At 41.9% G+C, this 25,258-nt stretch overlaps 1 protein-coding gene across 8 annotated transcripts in view; it reads left to right on the top strand.

The window, feature by feature from the left end:
- KLHL3 (kelch like family member 3) overlaps positions 1-25,258 on the top strand; it is a 275,618-nt gene that overhangs the window by 202,529 nt on the left and 47,831 nt on the right. For all 8 annotated transcript variants that reach the window (XR_009214256.1, XM_058441229.1, XM_058441228.1 and 5 more), the window contains one exon: positions 9,649-9,758. Coding sequence is in view for 7 of the 8 variants with exons in the window: in XM_058441229.1 (XP_058297212.1) it covers positions 9,649-9,758 (110 nt within the window). In the remaining variant the exon portion in view is untranslated. The remainder of the gene's footprint in view (positions 1-9,648; positions 9,759-25,258) is intronic.

Genomic DNA, 25,258 nt, shown 5'->3' with positions numbered 1-25,258 from the left:
GCTCCTTGGTCCTGTTGCTGTCATAGTGATTGAGTTCTGTCCGCATTATGGGTTTGTGTATGCAGACATCCTGATGAATTATTCTTAGCTAGTGTTTATTGAGCTCTCCCTTTGGGTCATACCCTATGCTAAGCATTTTATTGGCATCATCCCATTTAATGCATACGATAGCTGAGGAAACCAGGGCACAGAGAGGTGAAGTAATTTGTTGAGGTCACATAGTGACAGAAGGGACAGAAGGCAGGATTCAAGCCCAGACGGTGCTGACTCCAGAGCCAGTGTTTATTACATTCTACAGCTTCTAGGCCCAGTTTGGACATAAGGATGCCCTGTGAATCAGTAACTGAGGAGTGCATGTGGCTAGAGTTGGCATTTTCCATTGAAAGCATGTTCCTAGAAGCCTGTGCAATGTAGTCACCAAATCCCAACAACCAGACAGTGTAGACAGACATCCAGCTGTCCGCTAGACACAGGGTATGTCATCATCTTGGGATGGAGGAAGCGCCATGTGGGTGTCTTCTTCTCTTCCCTGTCGGGTGACTTCCTCCCAGACACCTGGAGCCTGTTCCCTCACTGAATGAGTGAGCAGGCCCTCCTACTTTCCCTGGCTGGGTCAGCATGATCTTCAGGCTGAGAGTCTCCTCCCTGTTATGCAGGCCTTCTGTGGAGCCTGTGATCCTCTCCTGGGTGGCTTTCTCTGCAGCCCACTCTGCTCTGCATACTAAGGAGGTAATATTTTTAAAGTAGTATAATGCAGAAGATAAGGCCATGATGCAAAGATGTTAGAAGAAGGGAATGAAGTTTAGATTGTGCAGTATTTAGAGAAGAAGTAGAAAATGATTATCCATGCTTACTCCCTTGAACCCACCCACTGATGTGGGCCTGCTTTTTTCCTTGTACCCCTGACTTTAGATGGAGCCTGGGGTTCTCTGCCATCTCTGCCTCTTGAGACAGACCTGTGACCTCACTCTACTGTAAGTGCAGGGGTGCAGGCACCCACTAGGGTCACACACAAGGGAAAACATTGGTCTCTGTGGTCACAGGTCTCCCTGGACCTAGGCCTTGAGTTAGAAGGTATTTCATGCCAACAAACTGCAAGGAGACCTTCAAGATCAGAACTAGGAATCGAATCAGACCAGCTAACATTTTGGAGCTGAGTTATCCTGAGCCTGTTTTCTCCTCTCTATCATGGGAGTAGCGCATCCTATCCTGTTTCCAGGATGATCTGGGGAACAGGGGGAATGGGGAGGAGAGCATTCTATGGAAGTAGACACCATGGGGGCTGTGCTGTGGAGCCTCCCTGCCAACCTCATCATCTGCAGTGAGGGAGCCTCAGAGTTGGGTCCAGGCAGGAGAGACAGGAATCCTCAGGTCACTGCTGCTGCAGACCACATGCACTTTTGGGGAGGAAGGATTTCCAGGACTTCTGGTTTTGTTTTCTCTTTATCTAAATGTGTAGGGCAGGCAGGTATGTCCTGTCCAGCCTCCCCTACTCTTCCCAGTTTCTGGCTAGCTTTGCTTTGCCTTCACTTGTCTGTAGATTCCAGTTTAGCTGCTGAATTCTCTTTCTTTTCCTTCTCTAAAAAGCTTTCTTTTTCTGTTGTTATTTTTGTTGTTATTATTTCTATTTTAATAAAAACTCATCCCTGACTATTACAGAAAAAGCACATGGGTAGAAAGAATATACCACAATCCTACCCAGAGAGAACTGCTGGGCAGCACCTTGATGTAGATCCTTCCAAATCTTTTTCATTGTATATGTATGCTTTCCAGCTTAAAAAACATTTTAGCCAGGTACAGTAGCAGATGCCTATAGTCCCAGCTACTTGGGAGGTTGAGGTTGATAGCTCAAGCTTTCATGCATAGCTTGAGCCCCGGAATTTGAATCCAGCCTGGGTAACATAGTAAGACACCCCATCTCTTAAAAAAAACAGTCTTAGCAGTATATTCTGAATGTCTTTCCATGTTAGCAGATAGATTTCTAGACCATTGTTTGAAAAATTTAGGTAATATATTCAATAAAAGCAATTTATACTCATGACCAAAAAATGTAAGCAGTACATAGAAGTATAAAATGCAAAGCCAGTCTTCTCCCAGGCTGTCTCTCTGAAGTGGGGAGATCCTTGGTATCCTTACAGAATTTATATATTATGCTTTTTAACTTACACAAACAGAAACACTCTGTACTTGTTGGACTTTTGTTTGACAATACAAATCTTGCAATTATTTCCACACCCTTGTGTATGGCTATATCTTATTCTTTTAGTCTGCTGCATCTCATGGATGGAGTATAATTTATTTAACCAGTCTTCTATTGTTGGACATTAATGTTTCCAGTTTTTTCTTTTATTTAAAATGCTTCCATGAGAATTCTTGTACATAATATTTTGGAGTACACTTGCTAGTATACCTGTAGGGTACAATCTTAGTAGCATAGTTGTTGGATCAAAAAGAATGTACATTAAAAAATTTTTTGATAGATTTTGCCATCTTGCTCTCTAAACAAATGTGACTTTATTTTAAAGCCAGTCTTGCCTTCTGATAGGTCCTCGGCTTTTCCAGCGAGAGCACAACTTTGTGGGGGCTGAAGCATCATCTCTATGTCCAGCTGCCTATTTGGTTTCCTGTTTGGAAGGGCCCTGTCACTTCCTGTCATGGCAGTCCCTCCAGCTTCCTCTGGATTCAGTTTCCCCCTCAGGGAAGTCCCCCATATCTTTGCTATGTTATATGTTATTCTGGGGTGGGGAGGGTAGGTCCCGCATTTAGAAGCTGACTGCTCAGACTCTTGCCTTAGCTAATGGCATCACAGTCTTCCTGGGCAGCTAGTAGCTGGGAAATGGACCCCAGTGTCTTTCACAGCCTGTTTCTTATACCTCATTATTGTTGTTTCCAGGGACTGCTTAATCTTTAACCTCAGAGGCCAGGGCCTAGGTTTATGGGGACTTTGTTGTTTGGTAATTGGACAGCCATATACTAGGCCATCAGCAGAGCTGTTTGGGAGGGATGTTAATGGGACTTCATTAATGAAATAGCAATTAAAATTCTTTGGACATATTGTTTACATCAGTCTGCCAAAGCTAAGCGAAAACCTCCAGCCATGGGATGGAAAAGCCATTGGATTTCACGTGCTTATGGAGAGAAATGGCCTTTTTTTGATTGATTGAGTCATTTGAGATCATGGAATGAAGTAATTAAATTAAGGCAGCAGAAAAATTTGGAAAATCATTAAAAAACATAAATCTCTGACTCATTGAGAGTTCTCTTCTAAAATTGCTGCTCCTAACTTGTCACCATGAAATAATGATGATCATAATGATGGGCATTTCTATCATTTTTGAACACTTGCTAGGTGCCAGGAATGGTGCTACATGATTCATAGGCATGGCCTCATTTTGTTCACTTAAGTATAAGAGTTATTATTTTCTCAGCTTATAGGTGAAGAAACTGTAACCCCAGAGAGGTTTAGTAACTTGTCCAAGATCATATATTAACAGCTTGTAAGTGGCAGTGCCAGAGTGAGGCCAGCTGACTGCAGAGGTCTGTGTCCTAAGCCCCGCTACTTATTTCCCACCCACCCAGACCAGCCCAGCCTATTTTCCATGATGGTTGCCTCACTCCTGCCTCTCTTGGATTTTTTGCATCTAATTTGAAGGTGGCAAATGAGGCAGTCGTGCAGACACAGATAGGTTTTGTTGCTTGCTCTTTGTTAGGATTTTAGGAAACTTCACTTGTTCCATTTTCTGGGTTATGGGGAACCTCACTGTTGAATCAATAGCACTGTTATGGCCCTTGGCTGTGTGTGTGTATGCATGCATGTGTGTGTGTGTGTGTGTGTGTGTGTGTGTGAGAGAGAGAGAGAGAGAAAGAGAGAGAGAGATAAAGAGAGGGAGAGGACAACACATAATATTTCTGGAGTAAGGCAACATGGAAAGAGAGCTTATTTCCTGCCTTCCCAGGGAGTGTGGAGGTAGTAATATTTAGAGTCTGAGGGCTGGTGGTCATGACCCTTCTGAGAAGAGGTCAAGGTGGGTCTCTGTTACTTCCCTGTGGGAGCTGAGCCTTTTCGCTAGAGCAGAGAAACTGTGAGCCTGGAAAGCTAAATATTGATTCAAGAAAGCTTGCCTCTGGCCTCTAAAAATAGAGTAATAAGGGGCAGAAGAGAGAGTTTTAAGGCAGTTCTGTGGTTTTGTTTTTTCCCCCTGCCAAAATGTTTCCATTTTGTTTGTGTGTCCACCTGTGTCAGCCAGTCTCTCCTGAGGGTGTGACCTGTGGTTCAGTTCAGAGGCACTCACACCTGTTCCCTGGGGCTGCTGGCCCTGGGAATTATGAGGCTTATGGGGTTTATTTCATCTCTGCAGGTCAAGGAAGTCACAGATGGGTCATTATTCCATTTGTTCTGAGCTTGTAGGTTAGATGAACCAGATCAAAGGTTTAGGTATTTCATTCCATGAAGAGAGAAGAATAGTCCTGAGGCTAGCTTGAGAGGTTGCCTGAACCCTAGGCAGTCTTGAAGAACAGTCAGGAAAGTGCAGTAATAATTTTAGAGCTCATTACATACAGATATTATGCTGGAGACTGAGGATTCAGCTTCAAAGAACACAGACTTGATCTCTGACCTCATGGGGCTCCCAGTCCCAATAGAATAGAACAATTCATGTAATAAAGCAGGGTGATTAGGGATATGATTGTTATATCTTGTTTGGGGGGCTTTGGGAACCCCAAAGACTATCACTTCCTCTGGCCTAGTGGATGGGGGGATTAGGGAAATATCTTAATTCTGGGGTTAGGTCTGAGATTTGAACCCAGAACTGACTCCAAAATGCCAAGAAGTTAGGAATTTAGGGACTAAGATTATTCTCTTTTTTTCCCAAAGAAAGGTTTTTAGATGCATATTCTCTGTCTATGCCTCTTTCTGTCTCTATATCCAGCACCCCTGAGAGGGATTCTTAAGGTTTTCTGATGTCTGTGTTGAATTTTACCCCAGTGGACTGCTCAGGATTGGTGTTTATCTTGGTACCTAAGATACTCATCAGAATATTTATTATTATAATTGGGCAATCTTGGTTCAAAACCTGGCTCTACCAGGTTTGCTGTTCTGTAAACCTAAGCACATGTCTTAGACTTTCTGAGCTTCCGTTTCTCCATCTGTAAAATGGGGACGTTGATACTCACTTTAGTAGGGCTTTTGCGGGGATTGAGAGACATAATATATGTAAAATGCTTAGAATGGTGTTAGCTAGTATTAGGAAATGGCCTCAACTTTCTCCGAGACCCAACCATACCTCCAGAGAAAGCCCTTGCCTGGGAATGTATCACCCAAATTTTATCATCCTTTTAACATTGGGAAGATATGTTTGTGTTGCTTGATGGGGAAAAGACTGAAAGTTATATGGTGCCTCTTCCTCTTCTCCATAATTTCCCATCCACATGGACAGGAATATACTCATTGTGTTTTACCAATCAGGACATGGAACTTAAACAATATTTGTTACTTATAGTAAAGCCTGACTAATTAGGACTCTTAACCAGAACTCTTAATTAACTGACTTACTTTTCTCTGTGTCCACCCCTCCTTAAGAAAAAGAAGCGAAACGATAAGAAAAGTTAGTTATTATTGGAGAGTTACCCTTCAAGGGCTAACCCATGGTTAAAAGGTACTATGCCCCCAGCACATGCATCCCTCTCCCAGGATCTAGCCTTATCTGCCTCTCCCTTGCATCTCCAAGAGCCTGCAGAGCTCCTCATACTTAGGGAGTGCTCAGCAAACCTTTGTTGGACGAATGAAGACATCACCTAGGTTCTAGCTAGACTTCACTATTACTGATCTTTACACATGCTCTGAATTTTCCTGTTCCCTGCCTTTGTTTGTACTGAAAGTACCTCTCTCAGTCATGTGAGAGGTGGACTTTGGGATGGAGTTATTGGTGCCTTGTCTTGTCTTGCTTGTGAGGCAGTAGGGTCCTTATAGACATCACTTCTGGTTTCTTCATTTTTGAAGAAATGCTGCGTTTGATACATCATACAGTAAGAGTTATCTAGCACCTGCAATGGACTCAGTAAATGTGAGTTACATCTATTTCTTTATTTAATGCCCATATCACCTTATGTACTATTATTATTTCCATTTAATATATGGGAAGCCTGCAGCCTCAAGGAACTGAATAACATCTATATCACTGGACAGTTTGTTGAATTCGATAGAATTAAATTTGGTCTCTAAGATCTTGCAGGTCCACAGCCTTGCGCATAGGACCTGCAGTCCTAAAGGATGTCTTACAATTTTTTTTTTTTTAAATAGAGGCCTCACTTTATTGACCAGGCTGGTCTTGAACCCCTGGCCTCAAGTAATCTTCCTGTGCAGCCTTCTAAAGTGTTAGGATTATAGGTATGAGCCACTGTGCCTGACCCCAAGGGATATCTTGATATAGAAAATCTTCTCTGTTAAAGAGTGGTGCTGCTGGCCGCAGTGGCTCACACCTGTAATCCCAGCACTTTGGGAGACTGAGGCGGGTGGATCATCTGAGGTCAGGAGTTCGAGACCAGCCTGACCAACATGGTGAAACCCCGTCTCTACTAAAAATACAAAAGATGAGCCGGGCGTGGTAGTGGACACCTGTAATCTCAGCTACTTGGGAGACTGAGGCAGGAGAATCACTTGAACCCGGGAGGCAGAGGTTGCAGTGAGCCGAGATTGTGCCATTGCACTCCACCCTGGGCAAATAGCGAAACTCCATCTCAAAAAAAAAAAAAAAAAAAAAAAAAAAAAGTGTTGCTGCTCACAGAACTGGACTTTGGGAAGCGGGAACACAGGCTGGTAATATTTATCCTTAATTTCTGAAGACTTTCTTAAAGCTATCAAAATGAATTAATATATATTATTATCTTTGGGCTGCAAAACAATCTTGAGACCTATGTCAGGTATTATGATTGCCTTTTATGGATGAGCATGCCATCCATAAATTGGATGGCAAAGCCTAGGAAGAAGTGACTATAAGATGTGAACCCAGGTCTTCTGACCCTTAGCCAAGGCTCTTTACTACATTCTCCATTAATACATTAAAAGCAAAGCAAAACAAAACAAAAAACCCCCCAAATAATTGTTCAAAATAGAAGATGATTCAGGAAGGTATCTTCTGGGAGCAAAGTGGGTTCTTTCCAGGAAGCAGCTGTGGAGAGGGCTGACTGGAATACAAAGTCTTCTGGGGAAATCCTATTTCCCAGGAAATGGAGTTAGCTGGAGCATCCTGTTCCTGTCTTTTCTATCCTGTTGTTTCTTGAGTGTTGCTAACAGAGAGGGGACCCTAGTTCAAAGACTTTGGGGGTTACCCCTGTCTCCTTAGACTAAATGGAAAAGGGAAGGCATTTTCCTCTTTGATCGCTTTCTTTGTCTCTTTTTGCTTATGCCCTACAAACCTCACAGATCCCTGGGTGCCAGCCCTGGGTGAGAAGCTGCTGCCTGCTATTTCTCTTGTTGCCCCTTCCCCACCAGATGCTGCTTCCTGGGAGGATTTCTGAATGGGATTTCAGTGGAAGGTTCCAGATGGGCAGAGAAGCAGCCCACTTCAGAAAGAAGGGGTTTAGATTCAAACCCTGCAGCAGGGGAGAGACAGAGAGATGGAGGTGGGGTGCTGACTACTTTTTGTCTTGATTTATCTCTAAGGATTTCTAATTTGTTCCCCACATCACCTAGAATGTACATTACTGCACTTCCTTTATCTTCCCTTTCAAAATCTAAGCCTGTCTACAATCTTATGAGCTCTAAGGAAATTTTTATTTCACAGCATAGAATTTTACTTTTTTACTTCCTCTTGTTCTTTTCCCTTCTCCAGCTGTCAGGTTTTTGGTCAGCCAAAGATACATGTGGGAAGGCCAGATGTGGCTCTGGGCCAGAGATGTTGGTGCTGGTTTGCGGGACTCTCCTGAGAACCGTGTGGTCCTGCTGAGCTCAGCTGTGGCTGGTCCAGAGACCCTCAATGTCCTGTGCTTGCTCATGGTGTGGTGGCTTGTGTGGTGACTGCTTTTTCTATCTGCTGTTTCTTGGGTGTTACCAATTGGCAGGGGACTGTGGTCCAAAGACTTCTCGGACCAGAAAGGGAATGGAGGGAGAATCCAGTACTTTCCCAGCCTCCAGCCCAAGAATAAATTCTCACCATCCAAAGAAGATTGCTCCCTTGCTTTTATTTTAAGATCTTTAGCAATGAACACTTAAAAAATAATATTATCTAGTCTTAAATATTTCCATAGTTAAGAAGGTTTTTTGAATGTTTAACTTAAAAACTAAAGGCTTTTTTTTTGTATTGATATACAGAGAAGCAAAGACCAGCTTCTTACCATGTTGATATTGACAGTTGGTTCCCTTCATAAAGAAACTGACTTTCAGATTTGTCTTGTTATGTGTAAACATTCCTGAGTTTCAAGATGGACAACCTTTAGTTGTGACCATGATAATATCAATAGGCTGGTGTAGAGCAAGTGGGGAGCCATTTTTGTTCAGTGGAAGATGGAAAATATTGTTTATAACTCAATATTTGAGAGTAAACTATTAACGTTTAGGGAATCTGGATGAAGGTAGAAATTTGTGTGAGAATTATTTGGGTCTGAAATTATTTCAATATAAAAAGTTAAAAATGATTTTCACAAGAAATGATTTAAATCTTAAATTCTTTGTTTGTTTTTATGAAGTTGATGAAGTCAGGTGCAGTGGCTTGTGTCTATAGTCCCAGCTATTCAGGAGGCTGAGGCAGGAGGATCACTTGAGCCTAGGAGATCACGACCAGCCTGGGCAACATAGTAATGATGCCATTGGCCCAAAAACATAATCATAAATGGCAAAGCCAGGATTTGAACCTAGGCTCCTTCTTTCTGAAGTAGATGACATTTCAGTGAATATAATTCTCTAATAGCAGGATGATAGCCTCGAAAAATATCAGGGTAGGAATTGTCCCTGGCATTTCCCTTTTGTGGATCTTAGGCCTGTGGGTTTTATCTTATTCTAGTTGTCACCAGATTCTGTCTTACAGTTCCATAGGCCTGGCTCCCTGGACTGTTCCTAGGGGTGGTAGGGTCACCTTGTTGCCACTACACCTGGATGAATGCTTAGTTTGGCCTCCTCATGAACCAGAGACTCACAATAGTAGGCTTGACTTTGAGCAAGAAAGGATGATCCCATCTTCTGACCTTCTAGTGTTGACTTCCTATAAGAACCCCCAGAGACCTCTCAGACACACAGCAGTTCTGACCCATTTTTGTTTGGCTGAGCTTCAGGGTGCACTGTCTGCAACTCTACCAGCTTGCACTCTGAGGGGAAATGAGCTCAATTATGGAGGCAGGTCCCAGTGAGGCTTTTCTGCAATGCTATTATTAATCTCATGGAGCATGAAAAAAATACAAACTCAGATCTGTCTGCCCCATTTTTGTCTGTGTTGATGTTCAGGACAGAGGATCATAGTGGGTGATGTCATCACTGCTGAATTAAAAGGCAAATTTCCCTCCAGCCATGATGTCTCTGTCTTTGTTTCACTCCCTTTCCCTCCATGGCCCCCCTCGCCTGCTCCAGGACTCTACTGTGAATCCCACAGATTGTCATGGAAGGGCAGAAGTGTGTTACAACTTTGTTTTCTTAACTTCTGCTTTTTTTTTTTGGAACAGAGCAGCACTTTCCAGAGGTGATGCTAGGAGAAGAATTTCTTAGCCTGAGTCTGGACCAGGTGTGCAGCTTGATATCCAGCGACAAGCTGACCGTTTCTTCAGAAGAGAAGGTATGACATAGCTCATTGGGGAAATGGGAACTTCACTCATCAGGTGGTCATGGGAAGGACTTGTGGTTTGGTGAGATCTTTTCTTTTCCCCTTCCTTCCTTCCTTCCTTCCTTCCTTCCTTCCTTCCTTCCTTCCTTCCTTCCTTCCTTCCTTCCATCCTCCCTCCCTCCTTCCCTCCCTCCCTCCCTCCTTCCTTCCTTCCTTCCTTCCTTCCTTCCCTCCCTCCCTCCTTCCCTCCTTCCCTCCTTCCCTCCTTCCCTCCTTCCTTCCTTCCTTCCTTCCTTCCTTCCTTCCTTCCTTCCTTCCTTCCTTCCTTCCTTTTTGAGATGGAGTCTTGCTCTGTCACCCAGGCTGGAGTGCAATGGTGTGATCTCGGCTCACTGCAACCTCTGCCTCCCAGGTTCAAGCGATTCCCCTGCCTCAGCCTCCTGAGTAGCTGGGATTATAGGCACCCGCCACCACGCCCAGCTAATTTTTTGTATTTTCAGTAGAGACAGGGTTTCACTATGTTGATCAGACTGGTCTCGAACTCCGGACCTTGCCTGCCTCAGTCTCCCAAAATGCTGGGATGACAGGTGTGAGCCACCATGCCTGGCCAGTCTTGTCTTTTCTTTCAGAGAAAAACAACAGCTCTTTTTTTCTTTTAAATCCCTTTAAAAATAAAAATTAAAAAAAGGCTTTCTGGCTCATGACCACTACATTCTAGACTCTAGAGAAGAAATAACAGTGATGATCATGATGACAAAGCTGCCACTATTTACTGAACACTTACAGTTTGCCAAACACTATGCTAAGTGCTTTATGATCTTGGGCTCATTCTGCCTCTACCATAGCCCTGTGAAGCAGGCATTATTACTATTGTCCCTGCATTACAGAAGAGGAAGCAGATTCAGATTCCTTTTCTACCAGGAAAAATTTCTGTATACCAGTAGATGTAGTGTACTATAGTGAAAATAACATAAGCTTCAGTATTGGCCAGCAGGTCCAAATCTCAGCTCCAGTATTTATTTACAAATTAGTATGTGACCTTGGGTGAGGTACTTTGCCTCTCCTTTGTTTCCTCATTTTATAAAGTGAGGATAATAGTATTAGAACATATTCTACAGGGCAATTAATTGGGATAATATATGTAAAATGCCTGGTATAGTCCTTGGTACCTAGTAGTTGTTCAATCAGTATTATCCCAGTTTATTATTTACCCTGCACCTGGAATTAATCCCTTCCTTCTCTGTGTTTCAGGATAACACTCACCTTGTTCTCCTTTTCATTGTACATAGTTAGTTCTGAGCTGATCCTCCTCCCACATTCAGCTGAGTTCCTTGATGTTAGGGACTACATCTTATTCCTTTCTGTATCCTCAGAGATGCTCAATAAATGTTTTTTGAATGTCTTAGTTCACTCTTTGCATCCAAGCTTGAGGCTCTTTCTTGAGGGAATATTTCAGGAGAAACATTGAAAAGGATTTTATATCTGAGATGAAATTGTATTCACTTGTCCAGAGAATGGGGTAAAATTCACAAACCCCTGCCTGCCATCCTGGAAAAGTTTGATCAAGAAGAAAAACAGTTGTTCGTTAAAACTGTAGGCTTCCCTGAGATTAGCAATGGATCCCCAGAAGGTGACTGGCACAATAAACTGGACTCTCCCTTAGGCTCAGGGAGGCCTCAGCTTCCTTGAATACATATGTGTGCATAGGACCCTTCCTGCCTTAAAGTCAGAAACTGAGAGGATACCCTTCCTTCTTACCAAGCATATTTACTGTCTGCTCTGGATTTTGCTGTCAAATTGGCACAATTGGAAGCGATGAACCAGTCAGTTGATTGGCTATGTGAATGTTGAGACAGTTGGTCAATTTGGGGCCCCCTTGAGCACGTTCTAAGTGTAGAGTGAGAAAATGGAAGCACTCATATAAGCAGCAGGATTTGAATCATCTTGGGGTATGTGTGTTGAGAGTTGGGGGACCCCGTTACTTTGAATTCATGCTGGCCCATCTTGCTCTTGAGATCATAGAAAGTTTTCTGCACGTGAAGGCTAATCTGTGCTTGCTGTGTCTGGGTGGGAGTAGGGGTGGATTGTTAACAGGGAGAGGCATTATAGTGCCCTGGAAACCACTTGGGCTTTGGATGCAGGCAAACCTAGTTCTAGTCTGCTTTCTGGCTGTATGACCTTGAGAAGTCACTAGTCTCTTTGAACCTTAGTTTCCTTAAATTTAAAATGGGAATTCTGAGTCCCTTCTCTGTAGAGTTGTCATGAGGCTTAGAGATAATGGATATAAAATACCAAATATAGTGTTTGGCAGGCACTCCATAAATGGCAGTTGTCATTGTAATTGCCACAATCATCTGTTTTTAGGCACCATTAATAATGATAATGGTACCAATTTTGCCATTGATAATGGTAAAATATGCCATTGAGTTAATTATATCTTTCCAGAAACAAAGAAACATGACTTTAAATGTATACACTTAAAAATTGTTTGCAGTGTTGCTCAATAATTCATATGCTTACATATGAGTTGCTCTTTCTGTATAGCCAGAGTTTGGAGTATAGGTATTTTTCACATTAATGAAGTTCTATTTCATATTTGCTTCTTGGAACTTATATGTAACTTCAGAATTATGTGCTGCTTTTCATAAAGCAGATTACTCATGATCTTGATCCCTTTAGTACCTTTAAGGTTGGCAGTGTAATTTTGAGGTTTATCAAAGAATAGTGGGGCTTGGTCTACATTTTCTCTTTGGCTAACCTCATAGTTTTACTTCTCCATAATTCATCATGGCTTGCTGGAAGTTAAATAGCTGGAAGCTTCTGACAATTAGATGTTTTTCATTGTAATGCTAGTCCTTTAGGCTTTGAAAATTCTGTGTCTGCTCCAGGAGATTTAGTGATTTCTACACCCTTTAATTACATTGTGTGTTATAAGCAATCTCTTGCATGCATAATAACCTTTCCTTTCAGTACTGTTTTATAGTGGAATTTTAAAATGTATTTGAAGTAATATTAGGGATCTTAAGTTAAAATTCAACTGCATATAATGTTAACAGTTGCAGAAAACCCAACTGGGTTGGTAATCAAATAACTTGTGTTCCACTAAATCCACACTTAACAGCATAACAGCAATTATGACTTACTCTGCGTGCAGCCCACAGATTTCTTTGAACATATATTATAAAATGAAGCCAGATTTCAGACATCAACATGTAAAAAATACATGCACCTTAAAATAGACGAAATGTAATATTTTACTATTAATGATGAGTGTAAGTAACAGGCAGCTTTCATCTTGGAAGTTTGCAAGTATAAGTTCTACAGTCAGAGGGGCTCAGTTTGAATCTTGACTTCCCTACTTAAACAAGCTGGGAACCCTGGGCAAGTTATTTATCTCCCACAAGAATGTATGTACCATATACAAGTAGATAGACAGGAATTTTGTCTGTCTGCTTATTGCTGCTGGAGTGGTATCAGGTTCATGGTAGACACTAAAAAATTAGCTGTTGAAAGAAGGAATAAAAGAACCTCCCTATGGCTCAGTTTTCTCATCTGTAAAAGGTGAGTAATGGTAGTATAGGTAGTAAGGTTGTTATGAGGATTAAATGGGATGATATAGGAAAAATGCTTAGAATATAGGAAGTGTTCATTACTGTAAGATACTGTTGTTATTGCTGCTATTATTATGGTTATTACTACTAGTACTGCTCCTAGTAGTAGTCATAACTGTTGACTGGGGCCTTTCTTAAGGGGAAGTCTTCCCAGTGCCCATATTGGTCTGGGCTGTTGGCATGACCCGGGGCCCTAGTGCCTAGCAGGGTCAGAGAGTGGTTGTGACCTCATGCTCCCCAGTGTCCCCAGCCCTGCCTGGGCCCCTCCCAGAGCTCAGAGACTGTTCTTCTTCCAACATCACTTGCTTTTGCCTATTCCTTATCTCCTCTACTGCTTTCAATTGCCTTGAGGGCTGTGAGGGTACCTTAGTCATCTTTGTATCACACACAGTGCCTGACTCAGTGCCCCAGGAGGTGCCATGGAAGGACTCAGCAGATGTCCCCTAAGGGATCGAGGTACACTGGGGCTGGAGTCTGCACTGAGCCAGCTGAGGTTATGGGAATAATTTTAACAGTTTTCTAGAGAGTAAGGACAGATAGGGGAATTAGAGGGTAGGGGAGGGCATGAATCCTTGCCATTTTTGCTCTTGTTTTTCTTTCATTTGGTTTTTATTTTAGAATTCTTGTTATTGAGAGAGGTCAAATGGATGTGATAGGAGTCACACAAAATCACTAGTTCATTGTGTAGGACCTTCCCCTTCCTCATGTCATGCCAGACCCCTATTAACTTCAGTAGGTATGGCATCATGTTCAAGAGGTTGAAGAAGAGGCCCAGAGGCAGCGGACAAGACATAGGGTTTATTGAGGGCACTTACATACAGGGCTGTCTAGTGGTGGCAGGCTGGACAGGAAATTGCAACTACTTGTAAAATGCATGCAGTTTATATAGCATTTTCACTTAACACCCTCCTGCTGGTGACCTTCACCTGGCAACCTTCATTTAACACAAAACAAAGGGCCTCAATCCCCTATATGGCCTGCATTTCCCAGGATGGGCTGGGGTTCAGATGTTCCTCATAGATAAGGAATGAATCTCCAGGTTCTTGATTCCTTAGCTTGGAACACTGAACACACATTCTTCTTAGACCATAGAGTCATTCTCAGGGTATGCATAAGTTATTGCTGTCAGGTGCATCTATCAGACACTCCACTACCCTGAGGATAGAGGCAAGAAGATTAAAGCAAGGCATCTGATTCTCCCACATGGTGGGTGTTGAGGGGTTAGGGCTAAGCCTGTGAGCTGACAGCATGCTTATTGTATTTCCCTTTGAGACACAAAGTTCAGCTCTGGCCATGAACATCCTCAGTGACCCAGTGACCCAGGGGCAGAATAAACAACCTTCTGGGACAAATCCACTCTAAGGAAAGAGATATGACTCCTGAGTTCGAGTGCAGTTTTGCCGTTGAATTGCTGTGGGACCTAGCAAGTTACTGGACTTCTTTGAATCTTGGCTTTCCTAGCTGGTAAATATATGTCTCCATCTGAAGATCTCATGCCTTCTTATGAAACACTATTGAGGCTTTTCAGAGACACCTCTGAGTGAGTCTTAACAGGGAAATGGCCTGCATTTTAGATACCGATCAGGAAGAAATTTATTAAGTCCCTTTAAAAAATTAGTGTTAAGTATGTTCTGGAATAAGAACTATAGGTTACTTTCTCTTTGCATTATCACATTTTAAAATGTGCTGTTGTCTCCTTAAACTGCATTTTAGAGACCAAATTCTGATATCTTATTTCTTGGGACAGACTGGGCCCTTGTCTCCCAGGATCATTGGTGTTCCATGCCCTTCTGTCTGAATTCCTTGCCTTTCCAGCCAGGTGGTTGTGGGAGGCAGGCTGTGGGAGGCAGGCTGGAGAGCCTCGGCCGGTGGACTGGGCTTACATGATTGCTGTGGAGGCATTGCTAGGTGACTGAGCAGGTGTACCCTGCTGCCTAGGCCGAGCTGTTGGCAGCCCTGCCTTACTCTGAGGTTATCAGAGTTGCCAGCTTCTCAGCTTGCCAACAGTGATCTGTTAACACCCTACCTTGGAGTTACTCCTTTTACTGTTCTCCTTTGGATGGTGGAATTCAATAACCACCCATGCATAGAATACGACAGCACCGTGCCCCCAAATCTACCATGACCAACCAGTGTTCTCCAGGTATGTTTCACAAATCATTTTTTTTTTAAACAGGAAGTTTGTATTGAAGTAAGTTCATGGAGAAGTAAACAAATAAAGTATACAACTAAACTTTTTACAAGGTAAAACACCCACATAACTAGCACCCAGGTCAAGAAACAAACCCCAGAACCCCGTTCCAGTTACCCCCTACCCTGGGAAGGGCACCTACCTTCTTGGCTTCTCACACCTTAGGTGAGTTTTACCCGTTTTGGAAGCTTATATAAATTGAACAATGGTGCGTGTGTGCTTTTGTGTCTGATTTTTTCCTGTCCAGCATGACATTCAGAACATCATTTCTAATCCTCACAAGTTGCAAGGCAGAGATTATTGTCTTCATTTTGCAGATGAAGAAACTAAGGTTCAGAGAGGTGACACAGCTCATTAACAGTAGATAGCTCCATGACGTGAAGCTGTGTGTGTCTGCCTCCCAAGCCCCAGTCTTTATTAATGCACTCCCACCCTGATGAGGGGTACAGAGATGAGTGACAGCTAGTCATTACTATTCAGGGGCTCATAGTCTGGTGGGCAGATGGACTGAAAACATGTGTCCATAGTATGTGGCCAAGAGAAATAATTGCTTATAATTATAGTTCAAGGAAAGCACCTGGAATATTTTATTCCAGGTTGTTGTATAGGAAAGACATCATGGAAAAGAGAGTCTTTGAGCTAAACTTTGGAGAATGAGAGTAGAATTTTGGAAAGTCATTTAGGTTGGAGGAATAGTAGGACTATTCCTACTAAAGACTTGAAAGTTTGGAATAGCTTGTACTTGGGGAGAAAAGTAACTTCTGTGTTGAGAATCAAGGATCTTCAATGGAGAATGGTGGGAGATGAGGCTGGGAATGGGGTAGGAGTCTGTGAAGAGATTTAAGGAGTGAGAGCTTTCTTCTTGAGGTCAGTATTTGCCTAACTGTATCCCATAAAGACACAGTATTACAATATGTTTATAGGTGTTTGGGTTTTTTTTTTTTTTTTGAGATGGAGTCTTGCTCTGTCGCCCAGGCTGGAGTGCAGTGGCACAATCTCGGCTCACTGCAACCTCTGCTTCCCAGGTTCAAGCGTTTCTCCTGCCTCAGCCTCCTCAGTAGCTGGGATTACAGGTGCCTGCCACCACTTCTGGCTTTTTTTTTTTTTTTTTTTTTGTATTTTTAGTAGAGACAGGGTTTCATCATGTTGGTCAAGCTGGTCTTGAACTCCTGACCTCATGATCCGCCCGCCTCAGCCTCCCAAAGTGCTGAGATTACAGGCGTGAGCCACGGCACCCGGCCAGGTTTTTTTTTTTTTTTTTTTTAAGCATTCTTAGGTCAGATACACTTAGGAGACACTGGCTGAACAAAGTAACCAGGTTTCTTTACTACAGGACTTATCAGAGCTTTTATATGGTAATGAGCTTTGTGAACCTTTAAGGGGTATTTGAGGATACAGTATGATGTGTTTCTTAGGCTCATTTGGCCCCTGAGCCCCTTTACTACAGAATATCTCCCCCATCTAGTATCCTTAGGAACACATTATAGAGAAGAGTCTTCAAGCCACATTTCATTGGTTGTCTCAGATATTCTACTATTTTTTGCATCTTTGATATGTCTTTTGGTAATTCATTTCCAAAATGAATTATAATTTTTTGATTGTGACTTCATGTTCAGAGGATGTCATATCCTGGGAATCTAGGTTGCCCTGGGCTGTGGACCCTATAGGGCAGGTTTACTGGTTTAGGAAGCAGTTTTTGTATTAGATATTGTCTTAGATATTTCCCATACCACCTGGGTGATGTCAGTTCAAACTCTAAATTGTTATGTGGCATGAATCTAGGGGTTGGGTTTCTTAAAGATGTAGATTTTACTCCCTGTCTTTCCCCTCTCCCTTGCCTCCCACCCCACTGCATTCCTCAGCCCACAGGAGATGGCGAGCTTCCTTCCCCTTACTCATAGCACATGGGCAGAGTTCATCTAGTCTTAGTTTTACAGCTGGGGCAAATCTGTCCACAGGAGCCTGTGGCCTAGACCCCCTACCCAGTGGGACACCAGTCCTCAATTAAAGCCCATATCTGAATTGTCTCTGTGAGACATTTTAGCTTCAACTTCCACTTGGCTGCCCGGATTGAATTCCTTCTTATTTAAAACACTCAGGCATTTTCTTCTTGCTTTTGCATATGGCTCAAATCTTTATTTTTTCTGTAATACATCATTTTCACGTGTTTAGAGCTACAGGGAAAGATTCCTTCCAAAGCAGCTCAGTCTACCATACTGACTGGCCGACATTCTCCATCCCTTTGTCATCCCGCACTCATGGTTAGGATTAGTGCCACTCAAGTCTCTCAGCTTGTAGATGTTTCTATCAAACCATTGTGCTTCAGTCCTTTTCTTATTCTTTGTGGACTCATAGTGAAAGTCTTTTTTACTGGCCGTAGGTAGTAATAGAAAGATGAAGAACAATTTCCAGGCCAAATGATGTTACCGTTTTAATTTTTTCATCATTTTTGGTTATCTGAAGTCAGATATCTGGCAGTGTGCTGCTGTAGGAAGAGAACCATACATACATTCATTCATGCTTTTATTAATTTATTCATCCTATTAAGAAATATTTCTCTGTGTGGCAGGTAGCATATTAGTCACAGGAGAGACACTGGCAAACAGATAAAAACAAGATACCTGCCTTTGCAGAACTTATAATCACATAGAGAAGAGAGATTTTATTAAATATGTGCACAAATAAATATATAGCTATAAAGTGAGAGATGTGGTATGAAGGAAATGTGCAGTGTGCTGTGAAAGTGTGGATTGAAATCAGTGGTTCTAATTGCTGTCTTCTCACTAATTTGTTGGGTAATGTCAGGCAAACGACTTCGTCTCTCTCTGCCTTACTTTCTCCTTTGCAAATGACTAGCAGTTTCACAGGGTCCTTGTGAATCTGAAATGAAGCAACTACAAGAAAGAGCTTTTAAGTGTTGTGTGAAAGGGTGATGGTATGGTCAGAAAGAAGAATTCAACTGGGTAGGTTTCTAGGGAGCCTTCAGACCAGGACATCGCTCAGTCAGTGGTGTGCTGGTAAATGTTTAACAACTGGCTCGCTAAAAAACATTCTAAAAGCCCTGATTCATCTGTTGATTCATTTGCTGATTTCCATGGTGTAAATATTTTCATCAAGGCTGACTTCAACTACCAGCGTAATGTCACTAAATGTGGAGTTAGGAAGAGACGTGCACAGTGAGCTCCAATTGCCGCACACCACTGCTCCCAGTTGTCCCTGGAGTTGTGTGTGGCAATGAGGTGAGAGTATGGTTAACACAAGTCTTGTTAAGCTTTCATTTAAGAAACAAAAACAGGAATCCAACAGAATCATTCTTTTGTCTAGAAGCACTATCTTCTTGATTTAAAAGCATGGCAGGAGATTTGGTAAATGGTATTGCCTCAATCCCTGGGAAAGGAATAGGAGACCTAGGGGAGGTGTCCCAGGAGGGCGTGGAGCATTGTAATTAGGGTTATAGGTTTAGGAAGTTAGTTTCCCAACTCAACAGTCTGCCCAGGGTTTTTTTTGTTTGTTTGTTTTGAGACAGAGTCTCTCTCTGATGCCAGGCTGGAGTGCAGCGATGTGATCTCGGCTCACTGCAACCTGCGCCTCCTGGGTTCAAGCGATTTTCCTGCCTCAGCCTCCTGAGTAGCTGGGGACTACAGGCATGCGCCACCACGCCCAGCTAATTTTTGTGTGTTTAGTAGAGGTGGAGTTTTGCCGTGTTGCTGGTCTCAATCTCTTGACTTCGTGATCCACCTACCTTGGCCTCCTCGGCCTCCCACAGTACTGGGATTACAGGTGTGAGCCACCTTGCCTGGCCTAGGTTTTTAAAATTAATTGTGTCTCTGAGATGCAAATTGCATAATGTTTGAGCATGGGTTTTTGGAGTTAGAGGTAAGTTCACATCAGATCTATTCTTCCTGGCAGCGTGACCTTGTACAGCTGGCTAACCTCTCTTAGGCTGTTTCCTCATCTGTAAAGTGTGAGCAGTGACACCTACTTCACAGAGATTGTTGGTGGATTAAATGAGATCATATGTGTAAAATGCCTAGCACTGTGCTTGTTGTTATTAATAAAGTTAGTTCTTCTCAGATCAAGTAACAAACCAGGTCCATGTTTAGGAACCTAGTTTTTTTTCCCTGATATTGTCAAAATTAGCTTCTTTCCCTTCTTCCTATGTTTTGCTGAGAATTGTTCCCAATTGAACTTCTCCCCTTGCCAAGTCAGTGCCCTGCCTTTTTAACTTGAGTCCTTCTGGATCTTCAAAACACATTTTGAAAGCAGGGAAAAGTGCCCAGGACTCCTCATTTTCCTTGGGGCGTGCAAGTCCAGCTTAGCTTGGCTGCCTGTCTGTCCAGAGGGATGGAGTGGAAGGACTGGATTCATCTGGTATTCTCTGGCCAAGACCTGTGCTTACATCTGAAGTGTGGTGAGCTGGGAGCTATGGAATCTGATTTTCTCCAACTCCTTTCCACATGACAGTCTTGTAGCATGCTAGAAATTGGTTCTAGGACATTAATCAGTGAGGAAATGGGGCTCTTTCTCTGTTTAAAAAGTGAAACCCTGAGTGTACCTATGAGCAGCTGATTATTTCATCACAAAAAGTAGTAGCTAAGTAGATATCACCCTATCCTATGATTGAATCTATAGTCTCTGCTTACATTTTATAGACCAGGGGTTGACAAACTTTTTCTAGGAAGGGCCACATAGTAAATATTTTAGGCTTTATGTGTCATGGCTTCTCAACTCTGCTACTGTAATGTGAAAGCAGCCACAGACAATACGTAAACGATGAGTGTGGCTGCCTTCCAACATAATTTTATTTACCAAAACAGGTGGCAGGCTGGATTTGGCCTGTGGGCAGAAGTTTGCAACCCCCCTGCTATTAGACCTATTAGACATTTGAGAGTCAGCTAAGAATAATGGATTTAGAGCATGAGCACTGAAGTTGGTTTTGTATGTAACCAAGCAGAGCTGGCTTTGCTTCTTTTTAGTTCTGCGACTCGGGCAAGTCTTTTAATAAGGCTTAAGAGTATTTAATCATTGGGTTATCTTGAGAATTTGGGGAGGCGACGTTTATGGAGAGTCCCTTGGTGGGAAGGGTTATTGGGAACCACTTTGGGTACATTGAAAGCTAAAGCAAGTTGGAAGTTTATTTGCTTGTTTATTTTTCAAGCATGAAGTCTGAATGAAAAAAATATGTGGCCTTCTCTAGCTGCTGAGAAGGTCACTGTTGTTGCCGAATGCTGTGGCTTTCATAGCTGAGTAGGTAAACAGTACGACTAAGTGGAACCAGTCACACAAGTGAAGCCAAAAATAAAGATAAGGTTAAATATAGACTTTGGTAGATTCAACTTGCTTTTTTGTTTTTATAACAAAAATTAAGCGGGTTGATAGGGAAGAATGTGATCAACAAATGCTACCCGCTTAAGGACTTGTAGTTCATTCTTCAGCAAAGCTTTGCCAATCAGTTACCTTGTGTTGTGCTAGGTAGCATTGGGGGATGGCGTACAGAGGTGGAGCTGGTACACTTCTCACTCTGCATAGGCTCACAGTCTAATGAAGGGGAGTAGAAAGAGGTGTGGCTAACCAACCACATACAAGGCAGAATGGGGTTGTCGCTGCCCATCACCTAACCCAGCAAAGGCAGACTTTATCTGCCTTTGACTCTGCCTTACCCACCAAGATTCCAACCCCCTGTTCCCCAGCCCTGCTCTCTGCTCCAGCCTGGGCAGCTTCCACACATCTCCTTCCATGCTTATTCTGAAATCATTTTCCATTCATTCATTTAAAAAATATTTGAGTTTGTGTTAGGTGCCAGCAAATAAGACAAGGTCTCTCATGGATCTTAAGGGCTAGTGGAAGAAACATAGTCATTCAAACAATGCTGTGAGGGTGAGGGACATAGCTCGATAAGAGTTCCTAATAAAAAATGAACTAGACAAGGATTTCTATGGTGTATGTGCTTATGTTTGTACACATATAGGTTATTTGATATAGAAATAGGAGCAAACTATACATACATACTACTCCTTTCCTTTTCTGCTCCCTTCGCTTCCTTTCCCTTTCCCTTCCCCTTTCCCCTTCCCTTTCCTTTCCTTGCCAAATTCAAGTTATGTCCAACCTGACTTAAGTATATAATTAGGAAACAGGGCCAAGTGTTTTAGGGGAAAAGCACATTAACATATTAGCACAAAAAAAATGTACTTAGGTTAAGAAAAATTGGAGTCCTTTTTTCCTCCTGGCAGATAAAGCTTTCATTTCAACTTTCTGCCATCCTGTAAATTTTGTTGTAGTTTTTTTCCTTAGAATTTCTTTTCTTCTGTCTTACACTTCTTATTCTGAAAAATTAAAAACCTACTGTAGGTTTGAAAGAATGAACATTTACGTAGTCTTTACTTAAACTCACCATTAACATTTTGCTTCATTTACTTTATCTCTCTAGACTTAATATTTCATTTTGCTGAATCATTTGACAGTAAATTGCAGACATTATGACACTTCACCCCTAAATATTTTAGCATGTATCTCTTAAGAACGAGGAAATTCTCTTTTCTAGCCATAAAACCAATTATCATACCAATGAAATTTAATGTTGATCTAGCAATATTATCTAACATATAGTGGATATTCACATTTTCCTAATAGCCCCCCAAAAGTCATTTATGGCTATTTCTTTTAGAGCCGTAATCTAATTAAGGTTTATGCACCGCATTTAGTTGCCTTGTCTATAAATCTCTCTAATCTAGAACCGTCTCCCTACCTTTTTTTGTCTTCCATAATATTAACAATTTTGAAAATCCAGGCCAGCCGTCCTGTAGAATGTTGCAAACATAGAGTTGTCTGATCGTTTCCTCACCGTAAGATTCAGGTTATATATTAATATTTTAGGAAGAAATGTACTTAGGAGATACTGTGTCTTTTCAATTAAGTCACAATCAGGAATATAAGTTTGTCCTCTTATGGGTGGTGGTAAATTTGGTCCCTTGTTTAAGGTGTTGTCTATCAGATCTCTCCATTTGAGGATATTTTCTCTCCACATAAATAGTATGTAATCTGTTGGGTGATTCTTTGAGAATTGTGAATATTTCCTCATCCAACAACTTTATTATTATTATTATTTTAAAGATAGGCTCTTGCCATGTTGCTTAGGCTGGAGTGCAGTGGCATGGTTACAGCTCACTGCAGCTTCCACCTCCTGGGACCAGGTGATCCTCCTGCCTCAGCCTCTCAAGCAGCTGGGACTACAGACATGTGCCACCATGCCTGACTTTTTTTTTTTTTTTTTTGTAGAGATGGGGTCTTGCTAAGTTTCTCAGGCTGGTCTCAAACTCCTGGGCTCCCACCTTGGCCTCCCAAAGTGCTGAGATTACAGGTGTAAGCCACTGCACCTGGCCTTTAACAACTTTTGATTTTAGCATCCATTGGTATCTTTGTTCAATCAGTTATTACATTGGTGGTATTGCAAAAATGTTGTTTTTCTAATTCCATCATTCCTTTTACAGGCATTTTTTTTTTTTTTGGATAGAAGAGACCTTCTTACACTTTTTTAGTATCCATATGGGCTCATGAATTATTTTTATTTATTTATTTTTATTTTTTGGGACAGGGTCTCACTTTGTCTCCCAGGTTGGAGTACAGTGGTACACTCATGGCACACTGTAGCCTTGACCTCCCAGGCTCAAGCAATCCTCCCACCTCAACCTCACTAGTAGCTGGGACTATAGGCATGCACCACCATGCCTGGCTAATTTTTGTATCTTGTAGAGATAGGGTTTTGCCATGTTGCCCAGGCTGGTCTTGAACTCCTGGGCTCAAGCAATCTGCCTGCCTTGGCCTCCCAAAATGTTGGGATTATAGGTCTGAGCCACCATACTTGGCCATATTATAATTTTTAAAAAAAATTAAGAATATTTTATATTGAGGTATATGGATATTAAATACACAATTTGGTTAGTTTTGACAAATGTATATGCCCATGTAATGCCCACCCTAAACCACAAAAAGTTTCCTTTGAACCTTTTTCAGCCATTCCCTGGCCCTGCTTCCCCTTAAACAGGCAGCACTGATCTGATTTCTTCATTATTCTCATTGATATTTAAATTGTCCCAAATATTGGCATTGAAAGCCCCATCCAACTGGCTCTTTTTGACATATCTTCTTTAATCACGTATAAGAAGATGTTTGCTTTATTCTTTTTAATAGCTGAAAATAGAGTTGGCACTCTGTATCCATGAGTTCCATATCCATGGATTCAACTAAGGAAATATTCAGAAGAAAAAAATTCCATAAAGTTCCAAAAAGCCAAATTTGAATTTGCTGCAACACCAAGTACTACATCGAATCCACTTGCATGAAGTGATGTATGGGTGTTATATTAGGTATTATAAGCAATCTTATATAATTATTTAAAGTATATTTATTATTTATATACTTTAAATATATATATATTTAAAGTATTTAAAGTATATAGGAGGATGATTTAAAGTATATGGGAGGATGTGGGGAGGTTATATGCAAATACTATGCCATTTTATATAAGGGACTTGAGCATTGGCAGATATTGGTATCTGTGGGTGGTCATAGAACCAGTGCCCTGGGGCTGGGCGTGGTGGCTCACACTTGTAATCCCAACACTTTGGGAGGCTGAGGCAGGCGGATCACTTGAGGTCAGGAGTTCGAGACCAGCCTGGCCAATATGTTGAAACCCCATCTCTACTAAAAATACAAAAATTAGCTGGGTGTAGTGGTGCACACCTTTTAGCCCAAATACCAGGGAGGATGAGATGGGAGAATCACTTGAACCCAGGAGGTGGAGGTTGCAGTGAGCCAAGATCGTGCCACTGCACTCCAGCCTATGTGACAGAGTAAGAACCAAAAAAACAAAAAAACAAAACAAAACAAAAAAAGAACTAGTGCTCAAGGATACTGAGGGATAACTGTATCTAATGGTATGGATACTCCTTTAATAATTTTTCCATTAGTGGACTTTAGGTTGTTTCATTTTTTTTTATCCCTTTACAACCATGCTGCAGCAAAGATCTTGGAGCACATATTCTATTCTCTTACACTGATGTGAGTATAGGCTAGAGCTCTAGAAGTGGTATTTTTAAAGTCAACGAGTATGCACATTTAAAATTTTGATCGATATTGCCAATACTTCCCTCCCCTCTTAAAAATCATTATTAATGAAATTTTTACAGACACTGCTGGTTTCCCCATGGCCCCTCCAATGTTGAATTTTATCTGCCTGTGTGTATCTGGTGGCACAGGGTTTGAATTTGGAATCCTTGAGTAGAGTGAACATCCAAAGTATAGGTCTGCCTTTTTGGTTGTAAGCCCTCCAGTTTTGATTTGCATAGAAATGAAATCTCTCCTCAAGAAGAAATGTTTGCCATTCCTTTTCATTCAGTGTCACGTTGACCATCACAGCCAGCTTTGGGCAGAGGGCATTCTTACTGTTTTTATTCTGCATTAACTTTACACGGGACATGAGTGAGGAAAGAGGAGCATGGGGAGAGGACGACATTGCCCCCAGAGTCTGATCTTCCTGAGCAGCCTCTATAAATTTAGTTTACAGTTACTGCTCTATATGTTTACCCTTAAAAAAACTATTGGAACTGGTTTTTATTTTAGAATGAACCATGATGATTCTACATTTGGGATAGCAGGTTTGTCCTTTGTGTGTGTGTGTGTGTGTGTGTGTGTGTGTGTGTGTGTGTGTGTGT

The sequence above is a fragment of the Hylobates moloch genome, unplaced genomic scaffold, assembly GCF_009828535.3.
Source record: "Hylobates moloch isolate HMO894 unplaced genomic scaffold, HMol_V3 SCAFFOLD_6, whole genome shotgun sequence".
Lineage (NCBI taxonomy): Eukaryota > Metazoa > Chordata > Mammalia > Primates > Hylobatidae > Hylobates > Hylobates moloch.
This window is presented reverse-complemented; position numbering and strand designations above follow the sequence as displayed.